At 43.3% G+C, this 19,615-nt stretch overlaps 2 protein-coding genes across 6 annotated transcripts in view; one reads left to right on the top strand and one right to left on the bottom strand.

Moving 5' to 3' along the window:
• id1 (inhibitor of DNA binding 1, HLH protein) overlaps nucleotides 1–555 on the top strand; it is a 1,362-nt gene extending 807 nt beyond the window's left edge. The window contains exon 3 of one of the 2 annotated variants that reach the window (XM_037975537.1): nucleotides 1–555. The gene's annotated coding sequence lies outside the window, so the exon portion shown is untranslated. The other variant, XM_017430523.3, reaches the window with a different exon arrangement.
• A 2,825-nt stretch (nucleotides 556–3,380) lies between these two features.
• Nucleotides 3,381–19,615, bottom strand: part of LOC108244406 (nuclear receptor coactivator 3) — a 31,294-nt gene continuing 15,059 nt past the window's right edge. For 3 of the 4 annotated variants that reach the window (XM_017430591.3, XM_025009199.2, XM_017430592.2), the window contains 22 exons: nucleotides 15,528–15,596; nucleotides 13,512–13,616; nucleotides 13,186–13,346; nucleotides 11,971–12,071; nucleotides 11,629–11,803; nucleotides 11,347–11,538; nucleotides 11,108–11,194; nucleotides 10,846–10,989; nucleotides 10,074–10,221; nucleotides 9,438–9,982; nucleotides 8,396–9,342; nucleotides 8,173–8,296; nucleotides 7,804–8,040; nucleotides 7,433–7,639; nucleotides 7,082–7,199; nucleotides 6,774–6,945; nucleotides 6,327–6,689; nucleotides 6,114–6,224; nucleotides 5,785–6,019; nucleotides 5,504–5,696; nucleotides 5,213–5,411; nucleotides 3,381–5,128 (listed from right to left, as the gene is read on the bottom strand). In XM_017430591.3, the coding sequence (XP_017286080.1) occupies nucleotides 5,117–5,128; nucleotides 5,213–5,411; nucleotides 5,504–5,696; nucleotides 5,785–6,019; nucleotides 6,114–6,224; nucleotides 6,327–6,689; nucleotides 6,774–6,945; nucleotides 7,082–7,199; nucleotides 7,433–7,639; nucleotides 7,804–8,040; nucleotides 8,173–8,296; nucleotides 8,396–9,342; nucleotides 9,438–9,982; nucleotides 10,074–10,221; nucleotides 10,846–10,989; nucleotides 11,108–11,194; nucleotides 11,347–11,538; nucleotides 11,629–11,803; nucleotides 11,971–12,071; nucleotides 13,186–13,346; nucleotides 13,512–13,597 (4,557 nt within the window). In that variant the 5' untranslated portion in view covers nucleotides 13,598–13,616; nucleotides 15,528–15,596 and the 3' untranslated portion in view covers nucleotides 3,381–5,116. Of the gene's footprint in view, nucleotides 5,129–5,212; nucleotides 5,412–5,503; nucleotides 5,697–5,784; nucleotides 6,020–6,113; nucleotides 6,225–6,326; nucleotides 6,690–6,773; nucleotides 6,946–7,081; nucleotides 7,200–7,432; nucleotides 7,640–7,803; nucleotides 8,041–8,172; nucleotides 8,297–8,395; nucleotides 9,343–9,437; nucleotides 9,983–10,073; nucleotides 10,222–10,845; nucleotides 10,990–11,107; nucleotides 11,195–11,346; nucleotides 11,539–11,628; nucleotides 11,804–11,970; nucleotides 12,072–13,185; nucleotides 13,347–13,511; nucleotides 13,617–14,064; nucleotides 15,487–15,527; nucleotides 15,597–19,615 lie in introns of those variants that run through there. The other variant, XM_037975188.1, reaches the window with a different exon arrangement.

The following is a 19,615-nucleotide window of genomic DNA, read 5'->3' as shown; positions in this document are numbered from 1 at the left end:
CCCCCCCCCCCCCCCCCATCATCCTCACAGCGTGCGCCCTCAAAGAACGGAACAAGGCGGCTCGATGTGACTCCCGTCCTGGATCACATCGAAACCCAGACCCTTGAATTGTGTAGGGACGTTTCAAACTCCCAGCTCCCCCCAACGCTAAAGAACACTAGAAGTGGACATCCTCAGACCGCGGTGGTCTCCTCACAGCTCTCGATTCATCCGAGGGCTCAGAGATCAGAGCGCCGGTGTCCAGATGTAAACCGGGTTAGTCGGAGGACCAAGACAAGCTCAGAGCAGCCAGCGCGTTGCTTGAAAAGTTTATTTTATTTTATTTTTTTTAAGTGAGCAACTTAATGTCTATGTTACACTTTTTTATATCATGTGTAAAATCATGTAAAGATTTCAACAATTTTGTTAAAGGAAAAAAAAGTACTTTCTCAGATTCCTGAGCGACAAACTGTATTGTATATTACAATGCCATAGTTATGTGAAGATATTGTTTTCTTACAATGTACTTTATTCGTGTTTTTATTAAAACAAGAACACTATTTTTTTGAACAAGAACTCACGTGTTGTGTCTGTATTAAAAACCAACTTTTGGACTCCACACACACACACACACACAAATTAACTTGTGAGCATCACGTGCCAGCACAAACCTTCCACTATAACTGCTTTCATGGTCAGTGTTAAAAGGGTTGACATTAAAAGTCTTAGCAGAAGCTGTTCAGTCATTTCAGGTAACATCAGACCACAGCTGGTGGTGATCATAATGGCTCATGTCCACGCTGTTAAACTGGTCATTTGCCTCTCTTCGGGTCATTAACGTATCACGTTACAGGAGGAAGTCTCTAAATCTGCGAAGGCTGACACAAATACAGACAGGACTTCTTATAAACTTCAAAAACAAACAAACAAAAATCATATAATGGAGGTTCCAGTTATCTACATTTAAAGGGCGATTTTGATTTGTGAGAGAATAAAAATATAAACGCACTAAAGATTGGTATATTTTACATCTTATCCAGTATAATCTGGTGTTCCGACGTGTTGTGATGTAAATCAGAGCTGCGGGGGTTAAAGACGGATTTTGGCGAGGCGATTGTTTTTTTTTTTTAAAGATTTATTCTGTCTCCCTGGTGCAATGTTTTTTCCCATTTCCCTGCGGTGTGATGCGCACAGCTGCAGCCTCGGCGTGGCCAGCGTGTGTGCGTGTGTGTGTGTGTGTGTGTGTGTGTGATTGTGTTTGTGTGATAGCTTTGTGCCAAGGGCAGGGGAGGGCGGCGGGGCCCAGACTGAGCGGCGCCTCGGCACACCTGGGGAAGTTCAGGTTAAATAGCTCCACATTCCTCAACACACAGCTGATTGGAACATTAACAAACAGTAATCCACGGGCCAGGCCGCAGATGGGCCGGGAACCGGGCCAGAAAAACACAGAGACAGAGTTGCTCTCGGGTAGAGATTCCCACAGTACGCCTGGATGCCATAAGTTACCTATTAATACATTCACTTAAACAAACAAACTTTTATTGCTCGAGCTGTCGGCGTTCAGCCTAACTGAATTATTTACCACATATTCCCTAATGGCGTCCATCATGTTGTTTAATCATCTGGGTTGTTTCCTCTGTCCGCTCTGTTTAATGTAGGCTAATTATCTTTATGGCACATGTAAATATCCCTCATAATATGATTCAAATGTGGAGAAAATGAAGAGCGCTCCTCTGCGGTCTTCAAAGTGACTCTACACTTTTAATTTCTATTACAGATAAATCCAATTAGGGCTCTGCTCAAGATTCCGTTCTTCCTTTAGAGTCCTAATTATTTAAATCCCCAAATCTACAAAAGTTAAATATTTTCTCTTTAAAAAAAAAAAAAAAAAAAAAAAAAGCTTTATCTTTCATTTAGCTCCCTCTTGCGGTAGTAAGATGACTTGCAGCTATTTGCTGCGTGAAAAGGATGAGCCGTGGAGAACAACACCGCCCTCTCCTGGTCACTTAGTGAAATCGAAAACATTCAGACTTTTCTTTGTTTTCCCCTAAATTTAATCGTGGCGACATTTAGGAACTTTATCCAAGCAATCTTAAGAGATGTTTTACCACTGTTTGCTAATAAACACATGTCTTAGGTTTAAAACACTTAAAATAGAAACAGAGTTCACAGAACTTGAATATTGCTCCAAATATTGCAACGAACTACTGCTCACTGACTAAAAACAGTGTTTAGACAAATCAAGTAAAAGTTGTGATACCACACTGTACCTAATAAAAAACAGTACTTTCAGAAAGTAACCATCAGATGTACCTATAACTGGTTGCTTTTTGGAGCCACAGAAAGCAGACTGTTGAGAAAATGTCTCCAACTACAGATAATGAGCTAAAAATGGACGCGTTAACAGCTAAAAGTCATCTACAACACATACCCTGAATGAAACATCTCTACTAAATACTTTAGCACTAAGTATCAGTCAGCACTGTTGGTCTGTTAGCAAAATATCTCATGAACCGCTGAAGGAGTTTTAATAAAACGCTCTGAAAATGATCACTGAATGTGTATCTACAACTAATCAACTTTTGAAGTCACCCTAATTGAAGACGGCTGCCCCAACTAACCCGCATCACAAAAAATGGCTCCAACTCTTGCCAGTTTTACAGATATGAAGCTGAAGCTGAGTGTAGTAGTAGCTGAGTGTCATCATCAACACACTCGAGAGTCAGCTTGTCTGTTAGCAAAATATCTTATAAAGTAGAAGATGAATTTTGATGAAGCTCTCAGAACACAGTTGTTGGATGTACATCTGCAACCGATTCACTTTTGAAGTCAGCCCAGTTCATGATGCGCACCACAGCTAATAAGCCCTAGGAAATGCAGAAATGGCTAAATCTCAGCCAAATCTACAAATATTGAGGTAAAATTTGGCGTGTTTGTAGCTGAAAGTCATTCACAACAAATACTCTGGGCAGCAACACATCCGGAGGGATTTTGCCTGAGATACAAATCTAGACATGCATTCTTTTAGGGAATGATAGGCCTTTAATTTGCTCTATTTGGCATTTAAAGTCTGTTTTTTTTCCCTGTTGTGCTTTAGTAAGTACACAAATGGTCAAGAGTCTTAACCATTCATATGTTTAGGTACATTTGCCTGCTGCCTCCACAGTGGTTAGGAACGTTTTTGATGCATTTTAAGCAGAATAATGTGGATGAATCACAGCAACAGAACTATTCCTCCAGTCAAATTAAACCTGAAAGAGTTGAACGCAGAGTTTCTTCCTCGGATCCGATGGATCCGTCAGCCAACCTGGAACATCAGCTGGTGTTCAGAGCAAATAAAACAAATCAAATCAATCACTGAAACGAGAGTCAGCGGGAAATTAGAGCCAGAGCCACGAGTGTTTAAATATAAATTTGTATTTACATGAATATCAACATCAACAGAGAAACATCTGTAATATACATCCTGTGAAACGACATCTCGTCTCACCGCCAAACAAAGAAAAACTAAAACGTCTTTTGTTTTTCATTCGACTCTACAAGTTCCTTTTTTTTTAATTTTTTATTTTCCTGAAGTAACAAAATCTGGACATAAAATGATGTTGCTTCCTGAAAAATAGATGAATTATTGATATGTTTTAAAGTGGATTTCATTCTGTTGGTATTTCATAATGGGAGAAAACATTTTTTTTTTCCTTTCTCCAAGATTCAACCCCTCCCCTCACTGCAGGGGTTCAGACCTTCAGGTCCTCACGCTGACCTGTTTTGCCTCTGACAGGTGAGCAACTTCTTCCCCGTTCAGAACCATCCTATGCTTTTACAGATCTATGATATGTACCCATTTACCATTCGAAGAAAACATACACATCTTATATATATGAAAAAATGTACACCAGAAAACCTCAAACTATACATAGATGTGGAAAAATATCTTTGGATTGCGTATGTTGAAAAGGTAGATTCAGAGAGCTGATAACAGTCAAAACAACACGTGTGGACAAAACTAAGAGTTGAAGGAGCTGCTGTGAAAAGGTGGAGGACTGACAAATCTGCAAACGAAACCCACGCAGAGCACAGACTCTGACAAAAATTCATCTTTTTAACGAGTCTGTGTCGCTTTTCTTACCCACCTTCCTGTAAAACCTCCAAACGGCATCGAATGTTCAACACATTAGATACGCTGATTAAAAAGTGCCTTGTTAAAAGATGAAATACATAGCTTTTTCTGGAAAAAAAAGAAAAAACAGGTTTCAGAAAATGACAAACAAAAAAAACCCAGATGTGCCTAAAATATTTGCAAAAAAAAGACAAAAAAAAAAGAAGAAGAAACAGGCAAAAATCAATCAACCCAGCTTTGACCTATGAGAAACAAAAACACAACCAAGTCTCATATTTTGTGCAAGAATTGGCCTTTAAAAAGCATGGTTGTTATATTTTTGTTGAATATTTACAATTTATAATTACAGAAGACATTTGAGACGTCTAATACTGCAGTACCGTTTTTTCCTTTTTTTTTTAAACAGGGCTTATGATGCTCAGCTACAGTCGAAAGCATAGAGGCAAGAATTATTGCTCGAATCTGCATAACATCACAGTAAACCGTGTGCTTATCGCTCTCAATGATAAAAGAATTAAGAGCATTTAAAGGAGAAGTAAAAGAAAAGAATAAACCAATTCTTGTAAAGGCATTGGATCTCTAGTAAGGCTGTGATGATAAAAATATTGCATCAATCGTTTTTTTCCCTCCTCGTGCGAAAAGAAGCTTACTGGTAAAGTGCAGCACAGCCAGTTGTACCATAGTCCTGTTCTGTAGCCTGGCTGTGATGCTGAATACTGCCTGACAGCTTCAAGTTGGCCACCTAAACACCCCCCCGACACACACACACACACACACACACACACACACACACACACACACACACACACACACTGAGCTTACAAGGCTTCAACTTGAACTGAAACCTCGCACAAATTAAGTCCTTGTGGCCGACTTCTTCTTTTGCAGCTGAGTCATTGTGCTGAGTCGTCCACGCCGCTTGTTCTTCGTCGCACTCCTGCTTTGTGTGTGTTTGAGTGTGTCTAGTTCCCATCATGGTCCAGCCCGCTGTTCCACCGTTCTGTGTCAGCCACAGGGCCCTCAGCAATACTTCTGTGAAAACAGTAACAGGAGTTAGGTACGAAGGCAAACCCTCCGGGATGTTGTAAAGATAAAACGTTTACCGGATTTTCTTACCTGATCGGGTCCCATTGGCATCCTGCCCATTCCCATTGGGTTCATGCCCATTTGGCCCTGCATCTGTCCTGGCATCGGAGCCATTTGTCCTGCACCAGAACCACCGACTGGTCCAGGTCCACTCATAGAGTTGTTCATCATCATGGGTCCAAACTGGCTCTGATTGCTTTGCTGGGGGAACTGTTGCTGTGGATATGGACTAGACAACCAGAAACATAAAAAAGACATTTGTGTTTAGAAATATTACGTTTTAAACAACGCTAGAATATCTGAAAAAGTGGTGATACACACTTATTACGTGGCATGCCACCCTGTGGCCAGCCTTTCATGTCTGCAGATGGGTAAATGTGTCCTCCCTGAGGATTCCCCTGCATCCCTGGCATCATGGCGTTCTGTGGAGGACCACCCATTCGTCCTTGCATCATATTTCTGGGTGGACTGCTCCCTGGAGCCATGAAGGATGAGTCACCTTGCTGGTTCATTCCTGCGAATACAAAAGTCAAGTGAGAAACCCGAGCCTCTGCGGCAGGAGGAAACGATGCAGGCAGCTGGCTCTGTGTCAGTCCACTTACCATAGCTACCTCCATAGTTAAAACCCTGCTGTCCAGGCTGGTTCAGGCTGGGGGCGCCCATGGGGCTGTCCACAGGTGCTATTACATTAGGAGGAGGGCTGAAGCCTCCTGCTGCCGCCTGACCCTGCTGCTGCTGCTGCTGCATTAGCATCACCATCCTCTGCCTCCTCATCGCCATGGTGTGCTGCTGCTGCTGCTGCTGCTGAGCCATCATCTGTGCAGTCATCAAACCAGACTGCAGACAGACACCACGCTTCATCTTAATAACCTGTGCTGTGACTTCACTGTCATTAAGTCGTAGAAGACTCAGGTAAAATGCTGAGACATACCTGCCCACTCATTCCTGCAGGCTGCATGTTGGGCTGCATGCCTGGACGCATGGCGGGGTTTTCTCCGGGGACGTTTTCCATCTTAATGCTTTGTCGTGACTGATTCATGAACTGCAAGAGAAATGACAGTGCTGGTGTGCTTTTGATGTTTACAGTAAACTGAAACAAGGAGAGGCCACACACTGAAATATGTAAATGTTGTTGTGTGATCACCTGTGGTCCCTGTAGCCTCTGCTGGAGCTGCAGACGAAGCTGCTGGGTGGGATTCATCATGCGAAGTCTTGGCATGTTTGCGCGGGGGTTGCCCATGCCCCCCATGCCAGGGAAGCCCCTTGTCTGCCCCATCTGATTCATCATAGGGTTGAAGCCTCCAGGAGGCTGGCCCTGCATTGTGTTACCACCATAACCGGGCTGCATTCCCATGGAAGGGGGCCCCGGTGGACCCGGGTAGCCCTGGCCATACATGGGCTTTTGGTCCATGTTTATGGAGGAGTCGAGACCAGGGAAGCGCTCTGATGGTGGGCACTGGCCTTGACCTTGATCCTGGGCCTGTGGGTGGCCTTCGGGTCCCTGCGCCTGGTGCAAAAGAGCAGATCATGTAAACAAACTCAACCGCAACAGCAGGAGCAGAAATCTGCATGAGAACCACAGTTCTCCTACCTGTCCTACTATTTCAGGGATGCCTAGGGCTCGATCGATTTCCTGCAGAGCCATGACATCAGTAGTATTGAGCAGAGAGTTCAGCTGGTCCAGAAGGGCCCTTTCATCACTTGGATTGTCACTACTAGCCAGGGGTCCCAGTGATTCCCCCAAAGGATGCACAAACTGGCTCCTAACCCAACCAACGACACAGAGAGTATAAAGTTACATCTGTCAAACATACCTGCAGTCATAAACTCTGATTATTATTATTTAACAAGAAGTATAGGAACAATAGGATCAAGAACAACAAACTGCAACATGCTCACCTGTTTGGATTAGTCTGTGGTCTGTCCACTCCCATGGCAGAGTCAGGCCAGGAGGGGGACTGAGGTGGGGGTCCGTGTCCACCAAACGGGCTCATGCCTACATTCGGTTCATTAGGGCCTTCAGGGAAAACAGTGGGTACCATATAATTAGAAAGTGTAATTTCAATTCATAGAAAATAGTTTTGTAATAATCTGGAGTGAACTCTGAACAGAAACCTTTGAAAATGTGCCACATTTAGCTATATTCATCTGCTGACACCAACATTGTATTAACAGATGAAACTCTTGTTTTTTATTCAGTTAAATAAAAAAGCAACAACACATATTTATACTGTACATAACATGACGTACCCATATCCATGAGTTGCTGCTGCAGCATAGATCTGGTGGTTCCAGGCGCGCTGTTGGAGCGGCTGATCATGGGGGCGCCCATCTGGCCAGGCTGACCCATGCCTGGGTGTCCTGGTCCTGAAACAGGGCTGCTGCCAGACCTGGGCATGCCCCATTCCCCTGGGCCTGCCATGGGAGGGCGCTGTTGAACCCCTCTGCCTGCACCTCCTGAACAGCACAAAAGATTTAAGAGTTTCATAAGCAAGCTTTGGAAATCTGCACGCAGCATCCTGCAAACCAACAGTGGAAGAGTCGCTTGTCTTGTTTTTTGCATGCTGCATATTTTGTGCCACTCAGATGATGCTGGGCATGTGAAAGAGTGTTAGAATTACTTGTTGGATTGCTCCGCGGTGGACACACACCCATGCCTCCAGGAAAACCATTGGGCACAGTTCCAGGTCGGATCGGAGCATCCATGTTCTCTTGTTTGAGCAGTGCGGGACAGGGAACGTTCCGCCTTGCTGCCAGCCCACTTCTTACCGCCATTTCTTCACCCATGGGTTTAGCGTCCATGGACAGGGCTCTCTGATAGTGTCCACGCTGACCTGGTAGGGGGCCTCTCTCCCCTTCTGAAACACACACAATAACAGGTATAAGAAGCTTTTAAACACACAACATTTACAACTGCTACAGACGAAGGAATTCAATGCGATACTGTGAGGAAGATTCAGAAGTGCATTCAGCTGAGCTAGTTGTCTTACCATGTAAACTGTCAGGAATAGTTCCCTGTTTGTTTACGATTTCTTTCCTGACTCTGGAGTCTGGTTTAGGAAAGAAGCTCGAGTTGTTTTCTCGGACACCCAAAATGGTCTCCAGTGTCTCCGTCTGAAGCATCGACAACAAAACAAAAACCACTTCTGTGTGATTATTTTAAACTTAACACAGCTTATCTGGATGAAAAGACAATTTGAGCAGGATTTCTACCTCATCAGGTGGCTCCAGCTTCACCTTGCCATCCATGCAGTGAGGGTCGGAGCTGGTGACTCCCTCCCCCTGAGCTACCCTACCATCCCAGTCCTCCAGCTTCGGCTTCACATCCCCAACATCTTTAGAGTCATCTTTGGTGAGGAGATAATGAAGATGGGCGTGAGGTTTCTCCTTCTTTGGGCTGTGCTGCTCCTTCTTAGGTTCTGATCCCTTGGCCCCCCCGGAGGCTGCGGGCTCTGGTGGCCCTGAATCCAAGCTGCTTTTCCCGGTGGCCTCAGCTGTGATGCGAGCCACGTCGTCAGGAGTGTTCCCGTTCTGCAGGAGCTTGTGGAGGATCTTGTGCCTCTCCTGCAGGGTCTGACTTGTTAAATGTTCAGAGCTGCCAGAGGACGACACAGCGCTTGTGGAAGAGGACACTCCGGTGGAGGAAGAGGAGGGACTGGTGACTCCAGCGGTTCCATCTTTAGCATCAGGTGTGGTAGTAGGTGCAGAGCTTGGTGCTTGGTTGGGGGGTACGATCTCATCTGTAGGGGATGTGAGGAGCTGCAGAAGTTTCCTGTTGCCCTTGTCAGAGACCCGTCGGTTGGACTCTGCCCCACCAAGGCAAGCCTGGCTGTCTGGCTTGTCTGTGGGGCCCTCGTTGGTGGGGGTCTGTGGGTGCTGCTGTGACTGCTGCTCTGCGACGCCCCCCAGCGAGCTGCCTGGGCTCTTGGTCTCAGAGTAGGGTGGGAGACCCGCTTTGCAGGGTCCCCCTGCTGGCTGATTGGTGGAGTTGATGCTTGGGGAGCTGTCGGGCTTGTGAGGCGGAGGAGATGTGAGAGGCGCAGGCATTGGATTGCCAACCCCTTCACTGATGGCTTGGAGAGCATTCAAGGAATTGCTGGAGAAAGTGGCTCCTCCTGCTCCACCTCCAGAGTGAGTGGAGCTCATGGGAGAGGTCATGGCTGCAAAGGACAATTAACAGTGAAATAAATGCTAAATTTCCTGTGATTTCAATTCTACAAAAGCTGCATTTTAAATATATAAGTTTTTACTGTACCTCCTGGAGAGAAGGGACTAGCTCCTGTCTTCGGGCTTCCTCGAACTCTGGGTGAACCCATGACATTGTGTGGAGGACCATTAATCCCTGGACTGGCTTGAGGAGGGCTGGTTATTCCGACCCCGTATGCTCCACTTCCTCCTCCATGAAACTGACCCATCTGCTGCTGCTGGTGCTGCTGCTGGTGCATGCCATGATGGCCCATCTGATTCATGTGGTTCATGGATCCCATTTGGTTCATCGAGTTTACTGGATGCATGGGACTCATCTGATTCATTTGACCCATGTTGTTCATCTGATGCATGGAGTTCATTTGGTTCATCTGATGCATGTGATTCATCTGGTTAATGGGATTCATACGGCCGCCGCCAGAGTAAGGAGGCCCACCTCTCTGCAACATGTTGCCTTGTTCAGCCATGCCATAACCCCTGTTCATGCCCACGTTGCCTCCTGGGCCCATGTTCATCTGTTGGTTGGGATTGTTTACACCCAGGCTTTGGGGCCTCATGGCACCGCTCTGGTTTCCACGATACCCACTGTGCTCCCTATACAAAACAACAAAAAATGTTAACTATAACTCTGTTAGACAGTAACCAATGTTGAGCAAAACCACATTCACCAGTGACAAATGTTCACCTTTGGAGTAAGTGTGTGGACAGGAAGGAGTGTGGCTCGTTTGTGTTGGGATTCCTGCAGAGGTCAGTTTTTGTCTGGGCTGTGATTGGGGTGCCATCAGAGAGAGAAAAGCGGTAGAGCGGCGTCTCTGCATGGCCATGTTGAAAAGCTGGAACAGAAAAAATATAATAAGGTCCCCCCTAATAAAAAAAAGAAGCTAAGTACACATGTGAGTACTAATATCTATCTATCTATCTATCTATCTATCTATGTAAACTGTCTGTAGATTATATTATATAAGATTATATTTGTGGGAAGATGCAACAATGCATTTGCTGTTTTACTACAAGTCATTGGGAGCAAACAGACAGCTTGGTAGTGACTTATGTTTAGCTTAAAGCTTGGCTGGCTTCCTCTCTGTTAAAAGACACTGTGTAAAATCAAGTTTTCGAGCTGTTTATGCCTAAAGAGTTTTTAATCCTGCAAGTTATATTTCCCATCTTAAAGAAAGAAAAACATTTTGTCATCTTACACAAGATCTGACGTCTGAGCAAATCAAATTATTCATGTAACATTTTCATTTTTGTAGCAATGATAATAACGCTATATGATAAATTAGTCTTTGTTTAAACCCAGAGACTGTTCCTCATTTGAGGCAATTTATTTAAAAGCAAAAGCACAAATGAAGCTACAGCACAGATTTGTTGATATTGAGAAACTGGAAACGCAAGGCCTCATGAGTAACTGATAAGAGTTACAGTGACGAGGGGTTTTACAGCTGTGAGCTACACACCATCTTGATAGTGGCGCCTGAACGACCATGTCTGTCCATCACTTCTGTTGAGGACCACTAAGCACCGTCTGACCAGGTCCTCCCATCCTGGAAGCATGGTGGTGTGAAGAGAGCTCTGATGTTCGATTTCGATCAGTTTACCTGCTGCAGAAATAATGCCAAACAAGGGTTGTGAGAACTTGGAGAGTAGTGTAATGTTATATAACTGAAGTTGGTTAACACACTTTGACAAACTAATGCATCTGTTGAATGTAGCACCTACCAGTCAGTTCATGACGAGTGCTAAACCGCTCCATCCGCTCTCCTACAGTGATGCGTCGCGCCACACAGATCATACATGACTGTAAATCTGGAGAAATAACACAATGTTAGCGTCTCATCAGACTGCACAAAAGGAAAGACTAAACAGTCAGCATTTTATTCAACATCATTTGGAGAAATATAAGCTAACTACATTGAGAAAAAACAGAGAACGTTAAGGCTGTGAATAGAAACTTTTACCATCTCCCTCCTCCATCATGGCCCGGGGTTGGGTGAGGGCAAAACACTGCATGGTCTCATAACGGTGGCCTCCCGGTCTTTCTTCGGACAACCCATGACCCTGACCATGAACAAGGTTAACCAGCATACGACAGTTGAAGGTGTGGCTTTTCTGTCGGGGCACGTCTCCACCCCACGGTGCCCCGTTTGGAGCTTTGAAGAGAACCAAAGACAAAAACAAAACCAGTGAAGGTAACTGCAGCGGCTCGGCAGTGTACGGTATTAATTGTTTCAGTGCCTCACCATTAGACTTGGGAAGATTCTTGTGAAATTCTTCTCGGTCCTCCTCGTGGATAATATTGTACACGCTGGTGTTGATGAGCTCCTCCTGCTTGTATTGCAGGTACTGCGTCACGTTGTCTGACACAAACACAATGCTGCCCTCTCGATTCACCACAAACAGAAAGCCATCCAACGCCTACAAACAATACAAAACATTGAACTGGGTGGCAACCTAAAAATATAGGTTTTGAATTACAACAAATCTGCCACTCTTTAAGGCACTTTAGACAGATTTATCAACATGTAGAGCAAAGAGAGTATGGCATCAGCAGAGTCTGGTGCCTTGGAGTGATTATTGCTGACCTGTAGGAGCAGCGGCCCCAGATGGTCCTTGTCAATGACTCCTTGACCGGTGGAGGACACATCTGCCTTCTGCACATCGTCATCACTGCAAGAGTTTTTTCCTGAAAAGATGAAGCACAGTGCACTATTGATAAAGAGTTACAATTGTGTAAATGTGCATTTGGACATTTTCCTTCACACATTCATTATACTGTAAATTATTTAAGCTATTTAACTCAACAAAACAGTCAATTTCAGACTATTTGGATGAGATTTTCAACCTGTTGGTTATTAGTTCAAATAAACCAAGTTCCTACACCCAAGTTTTTACAATTTAAATACTTTAACAGGCCACCAGATGGAAGCACAAGTCCTGGCTGCATGTTTGACATGCCTTTCTATTTTTAAAATCACCATGTGTCTGAGGCTTTGATAGATACCACTCAATATAGCAGGGTCATCTGTGGAGCGAGGCTCCACACAAGACGAGCTGCAGAACTACACTGGATTTAAACCCATTACAAAACAAAGGCTGTAGGAGCAGGAAGAGATGAGGAGGCAGTCGCAGATAAAATACAAACACAAAACAGATTAAACAAAGGTGTGTCGAGGAGACAACAGACAGACGAGAGGACGAAACAAACTCCATCTATCTCAACCTGTAACTATGGTAACCTGGCTGCAAAACACAATGAGCCTCAGGGTAGACTCCAATAAGGTTTCCGTCTTATCTTCAGAAATCTCTAATCATAAATCAGGCTAAAAAGAGGTCAACAAGAATTTCTGCTTTTATGCATTTTGTTATTTTACACCCTCAGAATGATTGAAAATCGACCCAGGGATGTAAGCAACACTAATGTCTGATTTCTGAGTCTGCAGAGTCATTAGTGTCTCAGAGAGAAGCAGAGTTTGGCCCTAACAGACGCAGACTGTCACCAGCAGCCTCGAGCCATGACCACCAAGGATTGGTTTCAATTACTGGTGTTCAATTACCGCAGGCAATACAAAGAGCCAAACTGGCTGTAGCTCTGAAACTTCCTGGCCATCAACCAAACACTCCACTTCATCACTGGCATCATCTGTCCTAAAGCAGGGTACTTGATGAACATAACTTTATCTGCTGTTCACCTCTCAAAAAAAATACAATTTCTTTTTCAAAAGTGCAAGCTGCACATTTTGTATGTGTATTTCTCCTCCTGACCAGGACCGTATGTGTGACTCGTACAGAGGATTTACCTTGCTCTTTGATTTGTCTGATCTGCCTCACGGTCTCCTTGAGAATAGCACATTTGTCAGGCTTGACGTTGAAGCTGTCAATGTTAGAGAGGTTGGCAGAGATGAGCTCAGCCAGTTCCTCGATGTACTTGCTCTCCTGCTCCCTCCGACGCTTGTCACACCTGCCAGGGAGCCAAAGGGGATTAGACACGTTGCCATGACGACCTTACCTCCCCATGCACCGTTCGTATAGAAGACATTCAAAGGGTAGCAAATGCAGTGATGTTTACATAAAGGGGCAGGAAAAGAGTAGAGATTTAGACTAAATCACTGATATTAGCACTCACCCCAAACCCGGTGTGTCACAGGTGGAGAGTTTACGTTTGCGATCAGAGCTCAGTGGCTCTAACAAATTGTCTCCTATGCCACTCATCTTCAGCACATATCAGCACCTGAAAGTAAGCACAAGCCGCACATGTAACGCAATCATTGAGGACAAACTGAGCGATGCTACATGTTCATATAACTGTGTGGTAGAGTTTAATCAAAGGATAGTGTGGTTCTTAGCCATGATTTCTTTCTGACAAATTCACTCAGAAATTAACAGCTATAAATCAAATGACTTTCATGTGAACATTACATAGTAGATTTCTACAGTACTGTAGAGACAGACTATCCATTTAGTAAAGCAGCCTTTCTTTCTGCTCCATGTTCGATGAGAGTGAAATCTCATCTGTTCTACTGCGAGGAGGGACTGATGATGATGTAGTGATTTGAAGCCTCGGGGGAGATGGGTCATCCTGCGTTCAGCCAGCCTACACGCTAGAACGTTGCCATTCTGTTAGCAGCAGCAACACACACACACACACAGCTTATACAAACCGCTTCCAGTGCACTTACATGCTCAGGCATGTTGCAGCACAATCTGTGTGAAAAAGAATGCTAGAAGCTGCCGTCCCACCAACCAGGCTCTTTGTTGATCTCCTGAGGACTGCACAAGGAAAGAATACAAACAAGCTTGCTGAGCTGCGGAGCTATCCCAGCAAGCTTCACAGTGAGCACCAATAACAACCAAGAATGATCTCCCTGCCACATTCTCTTTACTCTGCAGACTCCATACTTGGTTACATCTGTTCTTTCTTCCAATAAATTCCCTATTTTACTCATATCGTCTACAGACAACTCCTCCCCTCTCTCAGTCCGTCCTTCCCAATCTGGATGTAGCACAACTGAGCTTAGGACCCCACTCTTGTTTTCTTGCTCTGGCACTGCCCTGTGTCTGACCCCCTCAGAGTTCACATCAGAGGAAACCCCTGTAGCCACCTTCTAAGGTCACTGCTCTTTCCTATTCCCACCCAGAAAAGTGCACAAAGCTGCAGCATAAGGCTACGCAACCAAATTGTTCTACTACAGCGTCATCCTGGACTTTTGTGTCTGCAATGTGTACTCACAAAAACGCTCCGAATGAGCTCATTCCAAGGTGGAAAAGTGTAGAAAGGATGGGAGCCATTATGCAACTCATGCCCTGTAAATGCAAGCTAGGACATGTAGTAGCCCAGTCACTTAACATTGCTGCAAATACTACAACCAGAATACCAGGTCTCAGACATGCACTCTAAGCTGTAAATCTGCATCGCATGCTTCTTGTCTGTCTACTTTTCAGCACCCTTCTCTCTAAATCTGCTTGTCGTGCTCCGGACATGACTCTCGCTGCCCTCTCATTTCTCTTTCTTCCTTCCTGCTTTCTGTCCTAAGGCTCACCTCTGCAGCAGCAGAGAAAAATGACATCAGCCCCCAGCCAGACTCACATCCTGAAACAGACAAACAGCAAAGCTCTGGCTGCTGGAAGCCTTTCTGAGAACATTTTAGGGTAGCACTATAACGAGTTAAAAATAGAAGAAATGTTGCCTCCTTCAATAAAAGTTGTTATAGTCAACTGTAAAAAACCAAAAACCAAAAGCAAATCAGGTGTTATATAATTTCAAAACCTGTAACTCACAAGATGTTGTGGCTTAGAGGTTCACACACGGGACAGTGCTGTTGATATTTTATAGCTGTTAAAGGTTTGAGACGAATACAGTTTGAAAACAGACTGCACGTGCAGGAAAAGAGTCAGAGATCATGCGAAGCAGCCCACTGAAACCACAGCTGGGTCTCTATAGGTCTGACAGTATGCCACGGACTAGAATCAGTTTCACCTGACAGTGTGAAACGTGCTCTGCTGTTGCATTGGGGAAACTTGCAGCTGCCGCAAGCCAGGGTTATAAACAAAACCACCTGGATTCTTCATGAAATGCTCATTCAAGGTGAACGTGAAGGTGTGTGTTTTATTTTGATGACTTAAATATTTAATGCCTGCTCACCTTAGCCAGTACAAGCCACAGTCAAACTCCATTCAGGGCCTACGTCACGTCTCAGGGTCGTAACATCTCCTGAGAACAGAAAAAAAAAAAAAAACAAGGTCATGAACTGCAGTTCCCTGTAAATGTCTGGATGCCTCAACATGTCTGCCTTCTATGAGAATAACATTTGAGCTTGTTATATATTTATCCTTTCAGAGATTTATGGGAAAAAGACTCATTTCTAAAATTGCACAGGAAGTCGCAGCAGATAGCATCCTGTTTGTGCTCTCCCCTCAGCCTGTTCCACAGCGTCATCACTTCCCTTTCCTGGAAATGTAACCCCCCCCATCCACCCAATTTGTATATTCTCATTATCAGACTGGTTTCCTTGCCATCCAAGGTCTTACTCTTACCTTGTATGACTGCTAATGGGAGACATTTGAAACGTGTTTATTTGGTGTAAACAAACAACACAGAACACAGTTTTCACAAAATGTTAGAAACTTCAGGCGTAACGCATTTAAAAAAATGCCTTTGTTAAATATAAGTCCACTACTGTTTACGGTAAACAAGGAACACGTCACCTTTTACTGTTTACTTCTAATAAACATTAGACTAAAGGCTGGAAACTATTCTATGAAAGCACACCTCCAGTTTCGTTTCACTACAGACTTCCTGTTTGATGTTTTGTGTTTATTTTTATAAAACCATTTAGATGCAGATTCACGTGATTTTCTTTTGTCCTTTGTTCAACCAGGCAGGTCCCGTTGAGACATGTGGTGGGGAAAGCTGGAATCGAACCACCAACCCTCAGTTTGGCAATCATCTGCTCATCCCCTTAAGTCACAGCCACTGCAGAGAATCAACTTTGAAAAAAAAAATGGATCTTTTACCGAGTCTTTCAAAGTCCTAACACAACTCCACAGAAAGCCCAGGGTCTTAAAAAAGTACAAATTACTCCCAAAACCACTGACTGCCAGCACCATGATCCTACTGGGACAGATAGGCTCAGATTATGTTGTTATCATGCTATTTTAGGAGTAATTATACAGATTCCTCAGACTTTAGCTACAGTAAAGTGTCATTTTAAGTTTAAAATGAATCAACAAACAACTGCAAATACTTGAGAGCACGTAAAATATAAATGACAGAATCTTTGTCACATATCCATTTAGAATTAGCCTCAATATTTAAATCGACAATCATTGTAGTCTTATGGAGTTTGAGTCATGAACTTACTCTCTGTGTGTGTGTGTGTGTGTGTGTGTATGAGATCCCACATCACAGACCACTGATCACATCAGTCCTAAACACAGCGCTGCAACTGAGCTAATGCCGCAGTTGAATAATTTAAACGCTGAGACAGAAAAGAAAGCACCTCCACCATATTTCTTTCTGTCCAAAGACTTTTTGGCAACGCTTATATTAAACATATTCATAGTTACTTCCGTGGTTGATGTGCTTTTCGTTTACAGACGTGAGCGTAGAAAAAAACCCGTAGCACACGAGCATTAGAAGCTTCTGGGAGTGAAATGTAATTCAGACCAGGAGGTATAAACACCATGTGATTATGCAGCGAGGAGGAGTCAAGCAGGCTGAGTAGAATTAAAAAAAAAAAAGAAAAAAAAAAGGAGGACAGGTAGGGGGAGGGGCAGAGAAAGACAACGCTGCTCTGAGCTAAACAGCACTGAGTAGAATTAGGAACACATTTTAATGGTGAAACATTAAAGACATGTCTTTTAGGGTATAAAAATCATTATTATAGTTAACTGGTGCCCTCTTAATGTAATGTAAAAATGTCCTATTCTCTCAGTGACACTCCTACAATGGTTTTAGGCACAACTAGTATCTGTTTTGAAGGTTATATTCATAAATTTAGGATTATACATGAAAATTACACACACACTAACAACAGTACACGTTCAGTGCTGACAGAGAAGCTGGTCAAAACATCAGAGCCACATTAACTAAAGAGTAATTTAGAAGTGGTGTCTGAATTTATCTGACCGTGTGTACTCCATCTACCCCATTTTTACAGCTTCCTCAGCACTGTCTGCAGTGCATGGACAGGCCTTGATCTGAATCCCAGTTCAGTTTAATAAAGTAACCCGATTGTTTGTGCATATGGTTAAGAATTTTTTTTACCCTTCATCACAAGACAGTCTATTTGTAAATGCGCATCCCTTTAAAAGGTCTGTCATTATTCTTTGAGGTTCTGACGATAAAGGGTCATTCATATCTGCTGCTTTGCTGCTCTGAGGTTTCCTGGATAATCAGAAGGTAGTATTGGACCAAATGTACTTTTCAGATTTCTTAAAAGCATCGGATCTAGTTTACCAACTTTGTTATGTACTGCAGCGACTAGGTACTGTAACTTCTACTTACAGCAGAAGCTTGTTTTGCTGAAGGTGACCCATTTGTAAGGCGAGGCCTTTTCGCAAAACAGTTTTGCAATACAATTGTAAAGATAAACATCTGGCCATTCAGAAAAGTACCAATCAACAACATGGAATGCAAATAAATGACACAGCTGGTAGTCTTTCATTTCTTCTTCACACCTTCAAGCCATAATACCAGGTTACCCTTACACATACCGACTGTTTCAGCTCTGTGTCTACCTCCCATGGCAGCTCAGAGGCGTAACAGCAGTGGACTGACTGCACCTTCCTCCCCTCCATGCCGCCTTGACCCTGACTCCTTCCATAAATCACACAGACAGCAAGAAGGCGCCTCAGGGCCGGCTTGAGAGTGCTTTATGGAAGGGGATGGTGTTTACTGTGACTGAATAAAAATGACAAAAGTGTAATAGGACTGGTTGGGTGTAAAAGATACAACACCAGAATACGCAACCACTCAAAACAAAAATAAAAAAAACAAAACTAACAAACAACAGTTGTAGTAAATTTTGGTAAAAAGTCAAAAGGTGTGTAAAAGCAGCCGTTCCTAACTTTAGCCCCTTAAGGCTAAAAACAACATAGAGAAATAGAGTTAAGGTGAAGCTTTAACCAAGATTTAACCATGACATTCTCTGTTGCTACAGAGTACATTTGTCTTCCGTGTACTGCTTTCCTCTATCTTTAAAAAAAACAACTTATATGTCAAAACCTACCGAGACTTGTGGTTCATCCTCAGAGCACCTAAATATGTTTGACTCAAACATCTACTGGTAGTAATTTCACTTTTATTGCATTAGATACGTCTGTTACGGCAACTTTGAGAGAACTGATTTAGTATAAATTTAATCAAAAGTTGTGTATGTTCTTCAGAAGTATGATTTTTGTCAGATACAATAGTTAGGAGTTTTTAATCTCACTGAATAGAACATTACACAACAAACAGACCTAATGTTTGTTTGCTACATTAGACATGTTTTTACACTGAAATGAAAACAATGATAAAAAGATGGCTTGAATTATTCTTTGGTCTTTGGAAATTAGACGTCAATAATGATGCAGTCTTAACCTATTATTAAAGTCAAACTGTGCACTTATACAGAAATCCACTTGACTTGCTGGAAGCTTCACATAAAAACCAATCCCATCTGTAAAATGTAAAACCAATGAGCGTGCTTTATGGACTAGATTCTCATGCTATTGTTTGAGAAACCTGAATAATGAAATTTTACTAAAATTTTTGTTTCGAAATATGAACTGCTTGCACTAGATATTGAGTCATTTGGCTAAAAGCCACACTAGCAACAGTTTGAGTCAGTCGGGACCAGAATAGCAAGGAGGCCATTCCTGGACGCCCTGGAATAAAACCCGCAATCTGAGCTCCCCAAGACAATGACTGGTAGGTTTAACAATAAACACTGACCTGCCAGAAACAAAGATCAAACAATCTGAGGCACAAATATACAATTATAAGCCCTCAAAAAGCACATCTAAGGCATATAAAAAGAATGTAATGGTAAAAAAAAACAAAAACGACAACTGTGTAGGCAATATATTTTCAGACCAAGGTAAATAAAATCTTATTTTTGGATCACTACAATATTTAAGCATAATTATTTCACTACACCTGAGTACATGCACAAATACAATCTAGCTAGGGTAATAAAATAAGAAAAAGGGTGTCAACTGGAGTTTGGAACATCAAGGTCAAAAAGA

This window comes from Kryptolebias marmoratus, linkage group LG4, assembly GCF_001649575.2.
Source record: "Kryptolebias marmoratus isolate JLee-2015 linkage group LG4, ASM164957v2, whole genome shotgun sequence".
NCBI lineage: Eukaryota > Metazoa > Chordata > Actinopteri > Cyprinodontiformes > Rivulidae > Kryptolebias > Kryptolebias marmoratus.
Note: the sequence above shows the minus strand (reverse complement) of the source record. Positions and strands in the feature narration are given on the sequence as shown.